Genomic DNA, 18,290 nt, shown 5'->3' on the forward strand with positions numbered 1-18,290 from the left:
ACGGAACAGTGCATAAACAGCATTAATACCTCTATTTGTAAGGTTTCCAAAAATTCCTTACACAGAATCTACCACCCTTGAAATAGATTAGGATCTGGAAGCTCAACGATTATTTATATTCACTACTATGGAGCCATAGTATATGCAAGAAAATTCCTCTTTCTCAATTCTTTGTTAAATCCAGTAAGTCACCAACGGTGGCCTTAGAATGCTGCTTCTGTCAAAGATAATTGCTTTGAAGGATACTAGAAAGTACTTGAGCATCAGGATTCCTTTTCATAGTCACAGACGTTGCATAAGCAGCTTTGGTATCCTAAATTAACTGCCATTATTTGCCAGAATTTTTAGGTTAATTATTCATTTTCTTTTCCTTTAAAAGCATCAGCCACGTAATTTATCAGTTCTCGATAGTAACTCAGTCTTTTCCTTGATAATCTAGCAGTAGTTCATGTTTTCCTTTTCCTTTTTTATTTTTTTCCTTTTCTTTCATCTTCTCTATCAAAGTTCCCCTGTCCTTGTCAGCTCTTGGCTTTTATGATTACATGACCTTCAAGAGAAAATTGGCTAGAAATTTGAAAAACACCTAACATGTCAGTGCTAAATAATGCATAAGATTTGGAATGTGATCTTACACAAACATTAAGAAAATGTGGGTTAAAGTTAAAATAAATTAATTTCTACTTGTTTTATATAATGAGTTAAAAATTCAGCTGGAAAATTATACTGGCAGCAAATTTTCTTTCAAATAAATGTTGCATCATTCAAAATCATTCCCATTTGGAAAATAAACTGATGTGGCATAACATTGGAAGCCAAGGAATTAAGCATTTCCAGTTGTGAGAAACACACAGCAAAACTGCCTTTTCGGTTAAAAAGCCTTGAGTTGTGTTGATGGTATGATGATAGTTATAGTAGCTGATACTTGAGCATTTATCGTTTGTCAGGCACTGTGCTTAGTGCTTTATCTTCACCACCTTATTTAATCCTTCCAATCACTAAATGCATGCTTTTAACTGTTCTCCTTCTACTGATGAGGAAACTGAAACCTAAAGACTGAAAAACTAGCCGACTGCTGTCACTCAGCTTGGAAGCTGTGGATTTATGATTTCAACTCTAGAGTAGTTTAAACTCTCTAGAGTGGTTAAACTCTTAACCACTAACGTAGAGTGCCTGGTAAATTACGAAGAAAAGCAAACAGTATTGAGCACATCACACACGTCGACACACACGATTCCTTAAAATTCAGAAAGAATTATTCTTCTCAATGAGTACATTTGAGAAGGACTCAAAGTTTATTAAATAACACACCAAAGCTCAAGTTGCTTCTCTAAACATGATTCTGTCTGTGCCGCTGAGCACCAAGAGCATGAGGCCTCTACCAGCCAAGTCACCAGGTGGAACGTCCCAACCTGGGGGAGAACCACAGGTTGTAAAAGCATATAAATCAATTTCTCAGTCACCTACCCTGAAAAACAAACACACACGCACATACAAACAAACAAGCAAACAACTAATGCTTAGTAACAAGACATATGTGAACTGATATTCTTGTGGCTGCTCCTGTTTTTGTTATTATTATTATTATTATTATTATTATTTTGGCTTTGATTTTCTTTCACTCTTGTATAAATATGGAGCCAGTTACATTCAGTAATTTTATGTCTACAACACTAAATTATATTCTATTCCACTTTTAACCTCCTGCTTTGCAGACAGTGAAGCTGTTTGCCATTTTAGGTTCCAAGAGGGCAGCATATCCGTCTGCAGGTTTATATCACGTCCATAGGATGCAGTCTCGTGCCTTGCACACAATAGATAATCAGTAAGAGCTTATTGACTGACTGAATGCTTTTTGTTAAAGCTGCATCTTCTTCAACACTGCCTTTGAAAAAATCTCTTTCAAACAGAATTCTTCTCTTAAAAAGAATATTTCTGCAAAAAGTAGTCAAACATTGAGAAAGTAAGACAGGAATTAGGAAACAAGGAGATGAGGAAAAAGGGCAGGGGTCATTCCTACACCTCATTGCATCTTCAGGACGCAGCATAAATTATTAGTCATGGAAGGAGCAAATGCTTTAGGATGATAAGATTACTGATGATGATTGTGATAAAGACACAGCTTAAATTGATCATTATGAGGCCAAATCTGTGTATATTTGCTTCATTAAAAAAAAAAATAAAAACAAAAACAGACAGACAAAAAAATTAGGACGTATCCCTCAAAGAAAAATTTTATTTATCTAGAATTGGATATAGGATGTAACTATTGTGTGATTGAGTACGGCTATCTGTCTACTCAGAAATCTGAAAAGACATCTTTGTCTCAATCATAAATGGATTCAGCCAGAATGAATAATTACTCCTAATACCTTGAGGCACAACAAGGAGGAGGCTCAATGTTTGGAATCAGGTTCATCAACTTTGTCTGCACTTGGCTATGGACTTCACAATAGCATGAGAAATCCCATTCTCCCACATGACCTTTGCAGGCCTTCATTCACTTACTGGCACTGAAGAGAATTTTTATTAATAGTGGCTCTGAATGGACAAGAGTTATAAAACTTTACAGCACAGGGGAAGTTTTCATCCATCACTGAAAACAAGTTGATTTCAGGTCTGAAAATAGACAACATATTATCTGGCTTATAGGTCATAACAAATCACTTAGCTTAAGTTGGCTATGATAAAACTGATAACCTTAGCTTTCAGTTCACTAGTAGAGGATTTTGTGAGTGCATTAACTAGGTCTACTAGTTTAAGGAAATTAAAGTACACTATGTCAGTTTACCCTATCTCTTAAACATTTTCAAACTAAGATGCCCAGGCAGGGCCATAGCATTGCACCATGCCAGTGGGTGCCATTTACATCTAGTTTATGTAAATGGACCCCGTGGTATCATGTGGTGTAAACACTGTACTCCTGTACCCAGAGGCCTGTGACTTGGACAAATAAAAATGCACTTAAGGGGCTCGCCTGGTGGTGCAGTGGTTAAGTTCGTGTGTTCCACTTCAGTGGCCCAAGGTTTGCAGGTTGGGATCCTGGGCATGGACATAGCACCACTAGTCAAGCCACACTGTGGCAGCATCCCACATAAAACAGTGGAAGATCAGCACAGATGTTAGCTCAGTGACAATCTTCCTCAAGCAAAAAGAGGAGGATTGGCAATATATGTTAGCTCAGGGCCAATCTTCCTTGCCAAAAAAAAAAAAAAAAGTTTAAATAAAAACTTAAATAAAGGCAAACAAAATGTCTTCCAGAAATAATATAACATCATGTCTCATCTAAAATTTACTCTTTAATTGGGAATAGGTAAGGAATTCAAAACTTTAGTATTCCTAGAATGTATCCCAAAACAACTTTCTTCATCTTCTCTCCAACATAACTTGTAAACTATTCCTGGGAACTCGAGCGTTGATTGGTAACAATATTATATTAGTTCCATTAGTTCATTTTCATATGTAGACTATGAAGATAATCTTACTAAATGTTTCTACCATAAGGAAAAATATCTTCAGAGCATCAAATATAAAATATTCATTATTGTTTATTGCTTTTAACTTGGCTGGAGCTGAGAACTGTAAATACGAGAAAGGCAAGAAACATCATTTTCTTGATTTTAGTTTTTATAATAAAACCTTGGCATTTTTTCACTAGACATATGAGCACTTTGTTGGGTTACTTCTTGTTCAATTGCCATGTCTCTTGTTTGTGTCCGTGGCCTAAATACAATTTCTTGGAAGTACAATTCCCAAAGCAATTGTTATCAATGACATTTACTGATTCAATTAGTATAGAGTTTGGGAAGATTTTATGAAAGTTAGATAAAAGTTTTGAAGCTGGTGAAAAATTGTTAGTTTATGATATTTGCACAATTTAAGGATAACAGCTCAGCATGTAGATTTGGTGAAACAGCATCATCTACTGTGATTTGAAATTTAGCATTTATGTATATTTGAAAATTCTGAAGGAAACCCAAAAGACCAGTCACAGCAAAGATCAACATAAAGCCATTCAAAATTTGAGAGACTCTCATCATCACAGTGAAACCATCCATCCTTTGATTTGATCCAATCTTGTTTACAAGACAGTTGACTGTTTTTTGATCAGTTGTTCTTATTATTTGAGGTATAGAATCCAAACAAATTTGGTGGCCTTTTTGGTAGTCATTGGAAATGTATTCTTTGGAAATACAGGAGGAAGTAACATGAGTTCCTCTTCGTGTTTCTGATATAATTTTGGACTGATGTGAAGCATTCCTCATTCCAGACCAGTCATTTGGGGGAGCATGAACAAGATCAATTTGGGCCACACTTTGCCTGAAGTAGAGATCTGAGAGTATGGTCTCAGATGTACTGGAACTCCTGGCCACTGTAATGTCATAAGAGTCATAGCGATGATAAAGTGAGACCATTTCTGAGATGGGGTGACATTAAAAACATTTCACACCACTACGGCATAAGTACTGGCCAATCAGAATGTAAATACACAAGTAGGATCCTGGGGAACTCCTGCTGTGCCAGGCAGCACCCCCATCTTCCTGGAGAGGTCCTGGAGGAGGCAGCAGGGTAGAAGGGGCAGTGGCTATTTACCAAATAATTCAGATACATTTTAATATTTTAACAAGTTGCATGGCTCTTCCGGTTTACAGAAGTTGAATATCAGCCCTGTCCTTGGCTTGAGATTTTCTAGGACAGTGGTTCTCAAAGTGTGGTCTAACGACACCTAAGGGTTCCTGAGGTCCTTTTAGGAGATCCATAGGTCCTCCCTTTTTCAATGACATATCTATGTTAAGCTAATTTTCTTCATATACTTAAACCAAAGAGCATACTGCAATAGGTTGAATGCTGAAGAAGATATGCAAATTTGGTTATCTTTTACAAAGCCAGACATTAAAAGTGATTTGCAAAAATGTAAAACAGGGCCATTCTTCTCAAGAAAAAAATTGTCTTTTCTTTGAAAAATATAATATTTTCCACAAAAATAAATCACTTTTGTTAACATGTGATGGGCTTATTTTTTTTAACGATCTAATAAATAATAACTGTTAAGAGTATAAAGGGATCCTGAGACCAAAGTGTTTGAGAACTGCTGCATTAAGAAATAAAATGATAAGACCTGTAGAACACCCAGAAAGAGAGGCCTAACAGCCTCAATTCCTGATCATTCTGCTCAGAGTTTCAGTCGTTACTTGAAAGATTAGTTAATAACTTTAAAATATCCCTGTGCTTTTCACTTACGCAATAACATTTCTACCAGCATATACTTATATTTCAAAACGTTAATTTACACTTATTTCTGTGTATAAAGTTTTCAGCCTTAGATTTTTTGTAAAGAAATGCATTTCACCAAACTATGCTCAAAGAACTGTTATCAAAAGGTCACCCAGAAAAAAACAGCTTTACATAATAAATTAAAATTTTAATTGGCCTATCAATTGTCACGTTGAGGGTACTTCTAAGATGCTTGCAATCCACTTGTTTTGTATCTTAAGCATTTCATCAGAAATCTTTTTCACATTATCACTTTTTACCTGATTTTCAAGAAAGAGGAAAAATAAACATTAGCCACGATCTACGCTATTATCTCAAATTCTGAAGCATCAGATCTACATTATGATCTTTCATCTTAAGGGAACAACAAATGAAAGGTGTATGATTATTTTGTATAACAAAACAAACAAGCAAATGAGAATAAAACTCAAAACGACCTGATAAAGCTGTGCTGCTAAAGGGCTACACCATTGGCGTAAAGGCAAAAGAGAAGCTAAACCACCCGTCAGAAACGGACTTCACGGAAAACTGCATTTCTCGATCTTGACATTGGATAAAGAAAAGGGACCCAAAAACAATCTCTCTAAGAATCTGACCCACAGTCCTTGCTTTGGTTAGAATGTCAATTCCTGCCATCAGCGTGGTCAATGACTTTAAGCAGAGAATGCAGGTACTGCCCCCAGGTGACTAACAGGAGCAAATGCAAATTGTGTTGTAATAATGCCAGTGATCAGAGGAGAAGAACCAATTTCAGAAGTGTTAAAATGTGAAAAACAACAACGACAAAAATGGTGTCTTAGAATCAACAAAATACAGTAATTAGAATTTACTGGTATATAAAAATTAGTTAAATATGGCTTATATAGTATTAATTTGTATGATGTCATACTTTATCAATCATACTAATATACTTTAACTTACTCTAGCAAGTAAAATGCAAGGCGAAATAGAAGTAAAAAATATATAATCGAGGCCGGCCCAGTGGCACAGCGGTTAAGTTCGTATGTTCTGCTTTGGTGGCCCAGGGTTTTCCAGTTTGCATCCCGGGTACAGACATGGCACCGCTTGGCAAGCCATGCTGTGGCAGGCATCCCATATATAAAGCAGAGGAAGATGGGCACGGATGTTAGTTCAGGGCCAGTCTTCCTCAGCAAAAAGAGGAGGATTGGCAGCAGATGTTAACTCAGGGCTAATCTTCCTCAAAAAATAACACAAACATATATATAATGATGGGTACACGCAGTTATCCAACATTCTTGGTATGTCTACTTCTAAGATCACAATCCAGGTATGAAAATTAACATGCTCATCTCAAAACCAAGATATTTGCTAAGCATATTTTTACTGCATGCCATTTCCTTTCCTGATTTCTTTTCTCAGAATGTACCTATATACTTGGAATATATTTTTATTATTATTTAAGACAGATAAATTTATCAATGTTCCTTCAATCAATGTTCCTTGATTTTCACAGTTCAACAGGAAAATCTACAGCTCTTAACAAGCAACTTTTGAAAACAAAGATTAGAAATATACCTTTAAAACCTACATTTAAATTATAAGATGCTCTGGGTGCTAAACTTGACTCCATATGCTTCCCTGCCAGCGGTACACAAGGTCTTCACCATGCCTCTAAACCCAAAGCCCTGGATTCTGTATGCAGTAGCAGGCAGCTCTAACTCTACATTTCTTTTATGTTTATTGGTTTGGTTTCTAAGAAACGTAGACTCAGGTGAGCTCTCCTGCTGGAGATGGCTTCTATATTGTGAATGTAATAATACAGATTCTTAAGGAGACAGGAACTAAGTTTCAGCCATTAGTGCTAAGTTACCTAATTGAGTGTTGAGGCTTTTGGGTTATGGTCTGTAATCCAGAAAGGTCGCTAATCAGTAGGCATTTGACCAACCAAATTTTAAAAGATAAAAAGAGTTTTTATAGACTACGGATGTTTGGTATGGGACCAACGTGATAATGAGTGCTATCAGAAATCAGCTGTCTTCTGGGGGCAGTGGGGCTACCTGCTGATCAACAAACTGTGTGCTAAAAAAGCACCGGTCATTCCCTCCTCACCTCTTTTTTTGAACATAGCATAAAATGCCTTTCTAAAGTTGAGACTATTGAAACTCTTGCCTTTTTTAATTATCTTCCAGCACTCAATGGTGATTCTCTTCTTTACTTCTTAAGGTAACGAGTTATAGATTATACAGTACTTGAGCATAACTATACACTTTAACAGGGGTTTTGAGACTGCATGGAAATACTCAAAACAAGCGACAGTCTTAAAAACTGAAAAATGGCTAAAGATTTTGCTGAGAAAAATTCCAGCCTCCTTTCTTTCCCTACAACTGTTCTCTCAGTGTTGAAAATGTAAAATCCTGCATCAAGTAGGATGCCTCTTAAATGATAAATGGAGGAAGTAGGTGCTTTGAATAGAAATACTAAATAAGGCTATTCTGTTGAAATTATGGCCTTGGTACAAAATGGCATTTATTCAAGTCATTCAAACAACTCCATTCCATTTCACAAAGAATGAAAAGACCTCTTAGAAGCCCAGACACCTTTTCCTTGTCTTCTTACAACAAAAATAACCAAAAGGAATCCATTCCCTAGTGGCACTGGATTCTACCGTTTTGTGTTAGGAGGGTAAATGGATAATTAACTGCTACATGCTCTTCTCCTTTTTGAGAAAAGCAAAATCTTGTGTGGATCAACTTTTTTTCTCCTTCTTGACCAACAGAAAATATCATATTTTAGATTGATACATACATATATAAACACATATCAACACATTTGTGAACATATGAGCACATGCATAAATACACACAAGTGTACAAGTGGAGGATCTCAATGGTAGAATGAAATAAATCTAAATTTTTGTTTTAACACAAATGTTCAACTCTCACTATTGAGTCCACTTAAAATATTTTCTTAAGTAATTATATCCTCACTTTTTAACTATTATACAACTACAGGTCAATTCTTTGTGGATGAGTCTGGAGTGCCCATCAGGTTCAAGTTTGGTGAAGGACAGGAGACTTACGGTAGTGCAGAACTGAGGTCCATTTTGGAGTCCTATAATCCTCCTCAAGTAATTTTATCTTGAGCACATTAATAGAGGCCTGCGCATCTGCCCCCTTTGAAGCCATTTGGTTTTCCACAGGACCTGATTTCATCATGGCCCCAAATGTCTGCCTTGCTGCCCTTCAGAGGGATGTCTGCTGCCAAATTTCTGAGCAAAAGTCAGTCAGGACTCACCTCTCCTTCCCTGGGCCAAGGCCTTCCATTCTGGGTGTATTTGCTTTGATTCTGTCGCTTCTTTTGTCCTCCATCAGCGAATTTGCACAGTAAAGGCTCACTAGGGGCTGGGAAGACAAGAAACCAATTCTACATTAGCAAATCCCCCTTAAAAATAAGTGATTATTTGAGTCACAGTAGTGCTTTGTAATGCATATCTTTTGAAGTAGTTTTGCTTCTGAGAGATATTTGGACCCCTTTTAGTCTCAACTCTGTTGGCCGCTGTTCTAACTAACTGGGCTTCAAAAAGGTCCTGGCAGATCATAAAAGAATATAACAAATATTGTTGAAAAAATAATCAGTTGAAGCACAATGTGAATTTGCCTCAGAAGTAAAGAGTCAAGTGTTGACCCCTCCCAGCTATGTTAGAAACAAAATCGTAGCCAGTATTTGTGGATAAATATTTCTCCCTCAAAGCAACTATATTTTCACTGTAGAAACTGTAGGATTCTATTTCGGAAATAGATACTTAGGAGCTTCTTTCTAAAAAGGGAGCTATTTTGCTAATTGCCGCCAAATTAGCTTTATATTCTCATTAATCCTCTGAATTTCAAAAAAGGCTAGAAGTTGATTGTCCATCCAATCCCTTTCACTCTAATTTTCTGGTAAAATCTAGCCAGAATGTCAGGGAGAGTAATTTTTTGAATATTAAGTGAACTCACTTGATAAAATATAGGCAAAGGACATGGCCCTAACAAATGAATCATGGACTTGGGAGAAACGTGGTGGTCCTGGGTGACTTAAGTAAATTTATTTCCTAAGAGAAAGTGATCAAAACTAAAATATGACAGAACTCCCTTTCCAACAATGACATTGCAAAATGACAATCTTTTAAAATACAACAGGGCAAAAATTATTCTTTGAGAATTGATGCCCCTTCCACATCCAGACTTGACTGGGAAAATTGGTACTTGTCATTATCACAAACATAGTTAAAAATGAATGAATAAAAACAAACTTGTTTTTGGTGTAATGAACTTGATCAATGCATTAACATGTCTGGGAGGGTTTTTTGTTAGTTTGCTTGAATAAACCAAATATTAATTTGTAAATTTATAATCTGAAAACCAAAATGAACTCCCTCCTCCCATGACCCCCTGCAAAAGTGTGTTGTGCTAAAGATTAATTGTATTAATGGTCCTAATTCTTTACCCATCCCTGGATCCTTGCCTTTTGCCATATAGTATTCTTGCGCCCCCTCACTCTGACTCTTGAACTGATCCCATGTGAATTGCTTTGGCCAGTGAGAAGTTAGCAAATGAAACATAAGCAGAAGCTTGAAGTGGTTTTAAGCATTGAGGCTTGCTTCTTTTGTTTCTCTGCATGGCTATGTGAATATGCACAGCCTAGCCTGCTGGAGGATTAGATACAAATGTAGATGAGTAATCCCTACCCTCCTAGCAAAGGCCAAACTAGATCATCCAATGGCCAGTCACCACTCAGACATGTCAGTGAGCTCGCCTAAGATCAGCAGGGGAACATAGATAACATGCAGTTGACCACAGGTGAGATTGGTCAACACCATCCTACAGATCTGTGAGCTAAAGAAATCTTTACCATTTCATGCCACTAAGATTTTGTAATTGATATGCAGCATTATTGTCTTAATAGATAACTGATACCATTTTCCCCAACAGCCATTTCTCTCCATTCCCACTCCCAGCTAGGTTGCTTGCATTTACTAATCTGGATGATTAGTACACCACTCTGTATATGGAGGGCACGCAACAAATATCACTGCCTCACTGAGCACAAGTGCTTTTCAACTGTCTACTCTTATGAGCCTCTGACTTGGCTGAAGCCACAAGAATCACAGAAGGGACAGGCTGAATCATGAGATGTCTGCAGATAGTTGCTGCCATCAAATTAGAAGGAGGCTAAATTCTTTCTCCAAATGAAACACCACAGGGTAGATATAATCACTGGACCCCAAAACTCTATGCACAAGAAAATGTCCTGTGAGACTTCAGTAGTATAAATTTCTATATACAAAATTATTTTCCACTATACGGTATTTTCTCTCTTGCCATTTTAAAGATTCAAGGTACATCCATCCATTCCAATGGGATGGTCATGCTAACATGTGAGTCTATCACTGGCAATAGTACAAATTTCTCATAAAAGGCAAACAAATCTAGAAATACCTTAAATTTTCTGCTGTAAAGAATTGTAGAATTTACCCTTTATGCTTCTTTGAATAATGGCCTTCATGAGTCATAATTTCTACTGTCTAAAGCAGTATACGCTTTATTGTTTCCTAAAACTGATTCTTTTAGGGTACATAGTATACCAGTTCTAATGGTCTAGGATCTGATAATGACTTCCCTTTAGACTGCTCATGTTTTTATAAGCTTTAATATACACTACTTTGGGTGCATTTAATTGTTAGGGGTAGCAGTCTGCTTCCTGGGTTTGAGGTCTGGCTCCCTGACTCATTAGCTACAAGACACTGGACACTTTTTTTTTTTAACCTTTCTGTAATTCATTTTTCTTATGTATAAGATAAGAATAATAATGTTGTCTACCTCAGAGAGCTGTTGTGAAGATTAAATAAATTAATGCATGGAAAAGGCTTAAAACAGTGTATGGTACATAAATAAATATTAAATCCTTGTTAGCTACAGCTACCATTATTGCTGAGCATCTCTATTAGCCACTGGCCAGCTACCAGCTGTGAAACCTGATCACCTATCAGAGTCAGATTGTTCAATCAACACGGCTTAATTTTCATCAGCTCTGTTCCATTTTAACTCCATGGTGGTTTGGCTGCAGAACTTTCGACTAAACTCCAAGAACGACAAAAAGAATATCTGCTCATGGGGAGGATCTGTATTTTCAAAATGGTTCTTGCTGACTACAGCTTGTCATTGGACCATCTGCCCGTGACAGCCCAGGTTCGCCTTCTGAGTCATCACCAAACTCTGGCTTCCATCATGCCGTAAATATGATGCAGGCCATGTGTGTTAATACGGAATTGCCTCCAAAGAATGCTCCCTGTTCCTTTTTCTGGCTTGAAAAAAAATTATTACTATTATTTTTTTGGTCGCTCGGTTGCAAGAGATCTATTGGCAGTTTAAATCCAGTAAAGCTGTATTTTACTACTAAGAAAAGGATTGTGTCATCCACACAGCAACAGATTTTATTGGGGATTTCCTCCTCCAGGTCCCACGTTCAAATGTTAAAAACTTTTCTAGAGCCAAGTTCCCAGAACTCTTTCTTGGTTGAAAGAGGTAATCTCTATCTTTAGTCTGCCTTTGTTAAAACAATTATATACCTCTAATTACATATCTAAAAAGGCAGAGCTTTCCCAATTCTCTTGTTTAAATACATATGCTTTAAGTATGTAATATGTATAAATACTGTACATTTATTTAAACTAGGGAATTGACATATGTGATATATATGCATACACACACACACACAGACACATACATATTTAAAAACCTTTTTTGAGAAACCTTTGAAGCTCTAGAATTAGGGGGCAGCAATGGCCAGAAAAGGCCCCGAACAAATCACTAACCTAACGATTTGTCTACCCACTGGCATAAAAATATTTTGTAGAAGCATTCTTGAAACAAATCTTAACAAATAACAATATTCTAACTTGCCAAGGATCAAATATAGATAGACTATGAGAACCTACACTGAAGTTTTCCATCACTGAAAAGAGAACTTTCAAAAAAATGTTTTTAACACTAAGGGAAACGTAAAAAGTCATAGACTGAGACTTTTTAAACTTTTAACTGAGACGTCTTTGTGACTTGTGTTTTACAGTGTCTTAGAGGCCTCAAATCTTAGCCACTGGACATTTGAGGCGCTTCATAAATTGTTACACCGTGGATGCCGAGAATGCCTTACTTATATCTATCGACATTGGTAGGTTGAAACATGCACTGCTACTTTATTAATTTGAAGATGATTATGATGGGAAAGCAGATAGGGCTACAACGTTTTACTAAATGAATTAAAAAAGTAAACCCCTAGAAACAAAATGTCAAATATGTTATTAAAAAAAGATGGAATATCCATAATATTATTCTTGAATTCCGGGAGTGTAATTCTGATTGTTGGTTTCCCAACAGGGAATATTTCATTGAGAATGGAAGAGAAAATATTAGTAAATTAGGTGAATTAAGATTTATTTAATCTTTTAGTTCTTAGGTGACTTCTAAATACCTGCAAGATAACATCCAAACTCCTTGATCAGAAAAGAGTTGACCCCTTATTCTTACCTTTCATCACTCTCCTCCCACCCCACGTGCTTAACAGTCCCCTCTTCTAAATGCCTTTCCCAGCTTCCCCACACAAACAGAATCTAGCAAACTCCTAATCTATCTTCAAAATGTAGCTCAAATGTCACATTCTTTGAGAAGCTCTGACTTGACCTCATCTCACTTTAGAGGGAAATTACCTAGTGCTTTCTTAGCAGAGTTTGATAGGTTGAATGCTGTTTCTGTTTGTGTTAAGTCCTTTGATAGTAGCAATTTCCAGGCTTGCTGGTGAAAAGTGACTATAGCAGAGGTCAGGGTTTACATGTGTGTGTGCTGTGAGTGTGTGTGTGCGTGTGCATGTGCACATGCATACTGTTAACAGCATTTTGGGTATAGGTATATGAAATATTTGAAAGTGATGCTACTCAAAGTGTGGTCCAAGGACCAGCAGCAATGATATCAGCACCTGGGAGCTGATTAGAAATGCAGACTCTTGGGCCCTTCCCCAGACGTACGGAATCAAAATCTGCATTTGAGCCAGACCCTCAGGTGACTCCTGTGCACACTCAAGTTTGAGAAGCACTGGTTTGATCATGACTGGCTCCTTCACTGAAGGAGAAATACATCTCAGATGTTAAACATGAGTCCTCTGAATAATGAGATGATTTCAGTAGCACAGAAATATTATATTGTCTACAATTTCCTTATTGCAGTATTATGGTGCCAATTAATTTTGTTTAGTCTCTTTTAACAGTAGTTAAAATAGAGACTAAATGAAGAATAGGCCTTTGTGGAAGTGAGATGCAGCTATAAGCCACAGATTGTAATGTGCTAGAAGATATTATGGTCTATCATGCAAATGGGGAGTATTTAAAATATAATTATAACAATGCATGGCAATAAAGTTGCATGGTAATTATGAAGGAGTAATTACTGTTTGCTTGCTTCGTGGAGTATTTCTAGTCTTCCAAACTTTGTATTAAACATGAAACATTCAATGCATAAACTGATAAGATAATCTAATGGCTTACAGGATTTGCTGTTTTAAGCAAACAAAACAACAACGAATATTTGGCTTAGCAGATTAATGTAAACAATTTTATTTTGATTTTATGTTTAAAACAACACACCTTCAGTTTTATGATCCACTAAGAATGTTCTCTAACATCATATTCAACAAGTAGATATTGACACATATTTTAGCTAATATATATCAATAGCGTAATTCCTGCTGTGACCAGAGAAGCAGTTTATTAGAGGTGAGCTTATAAAATCTCAGAGTAAGAGTGGAGGGATGAGAGAAAGGAGTTAAACAAGAGAGAATTTCAAGAACTGAGATAAAATATGACAGAATTTTGACCTAGGAACTATCTTTTAGTTGTTTTTTAATGTGTGGACATAAATTAGTTTTCAACTAAAAAAACAAAACAAATTCAAAAAACCCCAAAACTATTCCTATGATATTCTGCGTGACTTGCAGATGAAAAAGCTCTTCACACTAATGGATTCAAAAACAATACAAATTGAAGGATGCTAATCAAACTCAGAAATATTTTTCACACATTCATTCGTTTTTTAAAAACCTTCAAATCTCTTCAGTATATGATATATGCTGCACTACTCCAGACTTTGCACCTGGCAAAGTGCTCAGTCTAGAGGGAGAAAGACAAACAAAAGGAAAATCTAATAGATTGCAATGGATGCTATAATAGAAATATGGATAGGTATTTTGGGACCATAAAATGGATGTCGACTTTTAGCATTATAGTCATAGAATATCCTCTAGCTTAGAAATCACGTCCAAGACTACACAGAGTTGTGAAACATCGCAGTTCACTTGCATGGCTCCCCCTGGGCCAACTGCCAGTTCAAGAATGAGCACATGAAGGTTGATACCCAGCATTATTTAGTTTAGCTAAAAACAGGCTTTCATCCAATGTTTGCTGAATGAAAGTAAGAATGAATGAGATGGATGCAATGATAAGATTTAGCTGAAATACTTTTAGAACACCTGGGACCATATAGACCTGAAGTTAAAAACTGGTAGCCTTACAACGACGAATGTGAACTCTTTTCAGCATTTGCTCCAGTGTTCCACAGTCCTTAAGCTTTCTGCTGCCTTACACCTGACCAGCATCCCTTGTTTCCTTCTATATGTAGACAGGAGTAGTCTATATTGATTTGCAACAAAGAATAATAATGTAAAAACGATAGGTATAAGTGTATTTCTTGCTAACTGTATGTTGGAAGCCACGCTCTTATTTTTCCCCAACTTATTCCACAATACTAGTTTTTGTTATATCCAGGAAAGTTTTGCAGACAAAGTCCTCTGATTTGTCTGCAAATGATTTGTTAAAAAATGTTCACTTTCTCTCTCACATTTGTTCTATACATGAGAGACTTCTTGTGCATATATGTATATGTGTGTACGTGTATATATGAATATAGATATATTTCTAGATGTGGAGCTAGCACGTCCCAAATTTAAACCACAATTTACACGGAAAAAATTCCTTTAAGTTTACCACACAGAATTATTATCTTTGCAGTTAGAAAGCCTTTTGCATATGGCAAGGTAGATTATTTGGTTACATCTCTTTTCAGCCCCTAGCATCCTGTTTACCATTTAATTATGTTCTCTATACCATAATAGATGACGTGAGGTGTAGTGATCTGGGTAATTCTTAGCTGTAATAAACTTCCATCCTGGAAGGCATATAGCCTCTGTCTGTCATACCCTAAAATTTATTCAATTCAAACTTTTTATTTTATCAATAAAGAAAATGAAAGTTTAAGGAATTGCCAGCTAATTTTTCACAGCCAGTGGCAAAGTCATGCCCAGAACTGTGTTCTCTGGATGCTCTCTCTGACTGCTTGCTTTCTACCTTCCTTACCATCAAAGGTAAAAGGAAATGAATTTTAAGCAGTTCTTGAGATTGACTTCATAATTTGGGGATGGAGCAAAACACCTGACTATTCATTAACATATGATTACAATGCTACTCTACAACAGGTTGCAATTAGAACTCAAAAACTAAGCAACCAATGAGACCTTCCAAGATGATTCACATGGCCACTCTAATAACAGTTTGGTTTAACAGAATAAACAAATTACTGGGGTTATATTTATAAGTGTCAGACACATGTTTACCCCTATCACTTAAGCCAAAATGAGCAAAAGAAGATAAACCCAAAAAGTGCAAAATAAATAAAAAGTTAATAAGAGACTTCAAAGAAAGTATAATTTGCATGTACAGTCCCAATTTTATCCCTCGGTAATGGATTAATGCTTATACTTAGTTTCAAATATAATTCTCTACTACGGGAAATGGCCTTACAGGAAAGGAAAATGCCCCACAGTGATAATAAAAGCAGAGAACAGCTGTTTGCCTAGAAACGAGACAGAGAAAATCACTTTTTGATAAATCATGTTATGGCCTAAGTAATTATCTCAAGCTTACCTCTCTGTTTTAAGTATTAAAATATCATCATCTTTTTATTTGTAGCAATTCTCTGATAATTCTTTTTATGTAGGAAAAGATTATTTTTAGAAGAAAAACCACATAAGGGGAATAATATAATGAAAAAGTTAATGTTTCAAGTAGATCGGACACAAAGTACATGCTGAAGGTTAAATTGAGTTCATTTTATAGGGAATATGACTGAAACACTACCTGTGACAGTGTTTTGACACCAAGAAAGTGGAAAGTACCAGCACTTCTAAGAAGCATCAGTTGACTTAACTCTAACTTACATATCTAACTACAGAGTCGGGAACCTCATGTGGCAAACGCAAAACATCAAGAAAAAGGTATCTAACATAAAGTCGTTAAAAATAAAAGGATATTACTTATTGACCAAGATGGACCATTATCTGGTCTTGCCTCATTCCTCCCTCCTCCATATTTCACGGTGCTGTACTTGCCTCTGGTAGACATCTTTGCATACCGTACGTAATATTTATAGATTACACTCTGTGTAACATGGCACTTTTTATTAGGAAGAGGTACAAAGAAGAAAAAAATACAGCTATAATCTTAGAGAGTAGATATGCCTTTGATATTAAAAATGAATAAATACATAAATGGAAAAAGGACATGTATAAAGTTAGTAAATTTAAAGGATACAAAGGTTAAAAATAAAAAGTACAAGACCTCTTCTTAACTCCTGCCCCCCTTTCTTATAATTCCTTCCAGGAAAATGCATAAATATATATCTACTAATCTGCCTATCTAGTTCTTTCTCTTTTTTTTAATTCCAAAGGGGGCACTGTTGCTCAGCAGGTTGGTTTTGTTGTTTTTTCATATTAATTATATATGAAGACCTTTCCATATTAGCACATATCACCCTTTTGAAATGCTGCTCAGTATTGGAGCATAATTATCATGTATCATAATTTATAAATGTCCATCAATAGGGGACCAACTAAATCTCATTAAATTTCCATAATGTTTTTCCATGTTCTCCTCCACTATTACGAGGATTTGATTTGACTAAAGTCAGGAGCTGGGTCCTATTCACCTTTGCCTAGCATCACCCCAGTAGCCTAGCAAGTGGCTGGGGGTAATACACATTTCATTATCTGTTGATCAAATTATAAAATAAATGCAGACAGACAAAATAACTTCCTAAAATGAAATCTTAAAGGATTGAAGAGTGAGGGCACAACATTTTCCTCTTCTAAGAGAGCATAAAGTCCCATCATTTCCATATTTAAATCTAACTAGCCAGCCTACTTGAAAAGAAAAAAAACAAGAAAGAATTCCAAGTCATAATCCCAGGTGTGGCTCTAATTTCATGCAAAACTCATGTTAACTGCCCTAGGAAGGAACAAATGGAGAGGGAAAGGTAGGGATGAATTTTATAATGAAAAACATCAGTTTTCTTCCCAGTATCCACTTAACAATCCTCCACCAAGGAAGCAAACACATAGGCACCCCCAAACTGAACTCAAACTCAGGTCAAGAAAACAGAGCTCAATTTCCCACATGCTGTTTCTAAGCATATATTTCCTGTGCTAGAGGCTGAAAGAATTCCCAAAATGCAGTGAACTGAGTTAGTAGAAATAAATATAATTCCAGTTTCAAATGACAGCTGCATGTTACACTGTAGGTATCAGTTAACAAGGCTAGAGGCATCAGCTGGGGCGAGAACCTCACCTTCAGTGAGAGAAGGATTTACAGGGGCAACGGCTTGGGACTGAGCTTTTCCTAATTCAAGAGCCAAGGTATTGAAATTGTGACAGTTTTGAAGAGTGCTTTCAAGCAGTCTGAATCACTTACTAATCGATACTAAATAAATTTAACCCAGATACTAGAAACTGAGTTTTTCAAGAGACGTTAAGGAGCATGTGTGCTGCAAACATCTCTGGATAAATCAACCTAAGGAGTCATAAAAAAAATAAATAAATAATGTGGCAGTCCCACCTGTGGAGGAGTTTAGTGTAAAAACAATGCATACAAATGGCTCTAAAACAGAATATCCATTTGTTTTCGCTTTAGAAACAAAGGGATA

General features: G+C 36.3%; 1 protein-coding gene across 17 annotated transcripts in view; it reads right to left on the bottom strand.

Moving 5' to 3' along the window:
* RBMS3 (RNA binding motif single stranded interacting protein 3) overlaps nucleotides 1-18,290 on the bottom strand; it is a 1,248,509-nt gene that overhangs the window by 132,297 nt on the left and 1,097,922 nt on the right. For all 17 annotated transcript variants that reach the window (XM_070238087.1, XM_070238085.1, XM_070238082.1 and 14 more), the window contains one exon: nucleotides 8,527-8,633. In XM_070238087.1, the coding sequence (XP_070094188.1) occupies nucleotides 8,527-8,633 (107 nt within the window). The remainder of the gene's footprint in view (nucleotides 1-8,526; nucleotides 8,634-18,290) is intronic.

The sequence above is a fragment of the Equus caballus genome, chromosome 16 (genome assembly GCF_041296265.1).
Source record: "Equus caballus isolate H_3958 breed thoroughbred chromosome 16, TB-T2T, whole genome shotgun sequence".
In the NCBI taxonomy this organism is placed as follows: Eukaryota; Metazoa; Chordata; class Mammalia; order Perissodactyla; family Equidae; genus Equus; species Equus caballus.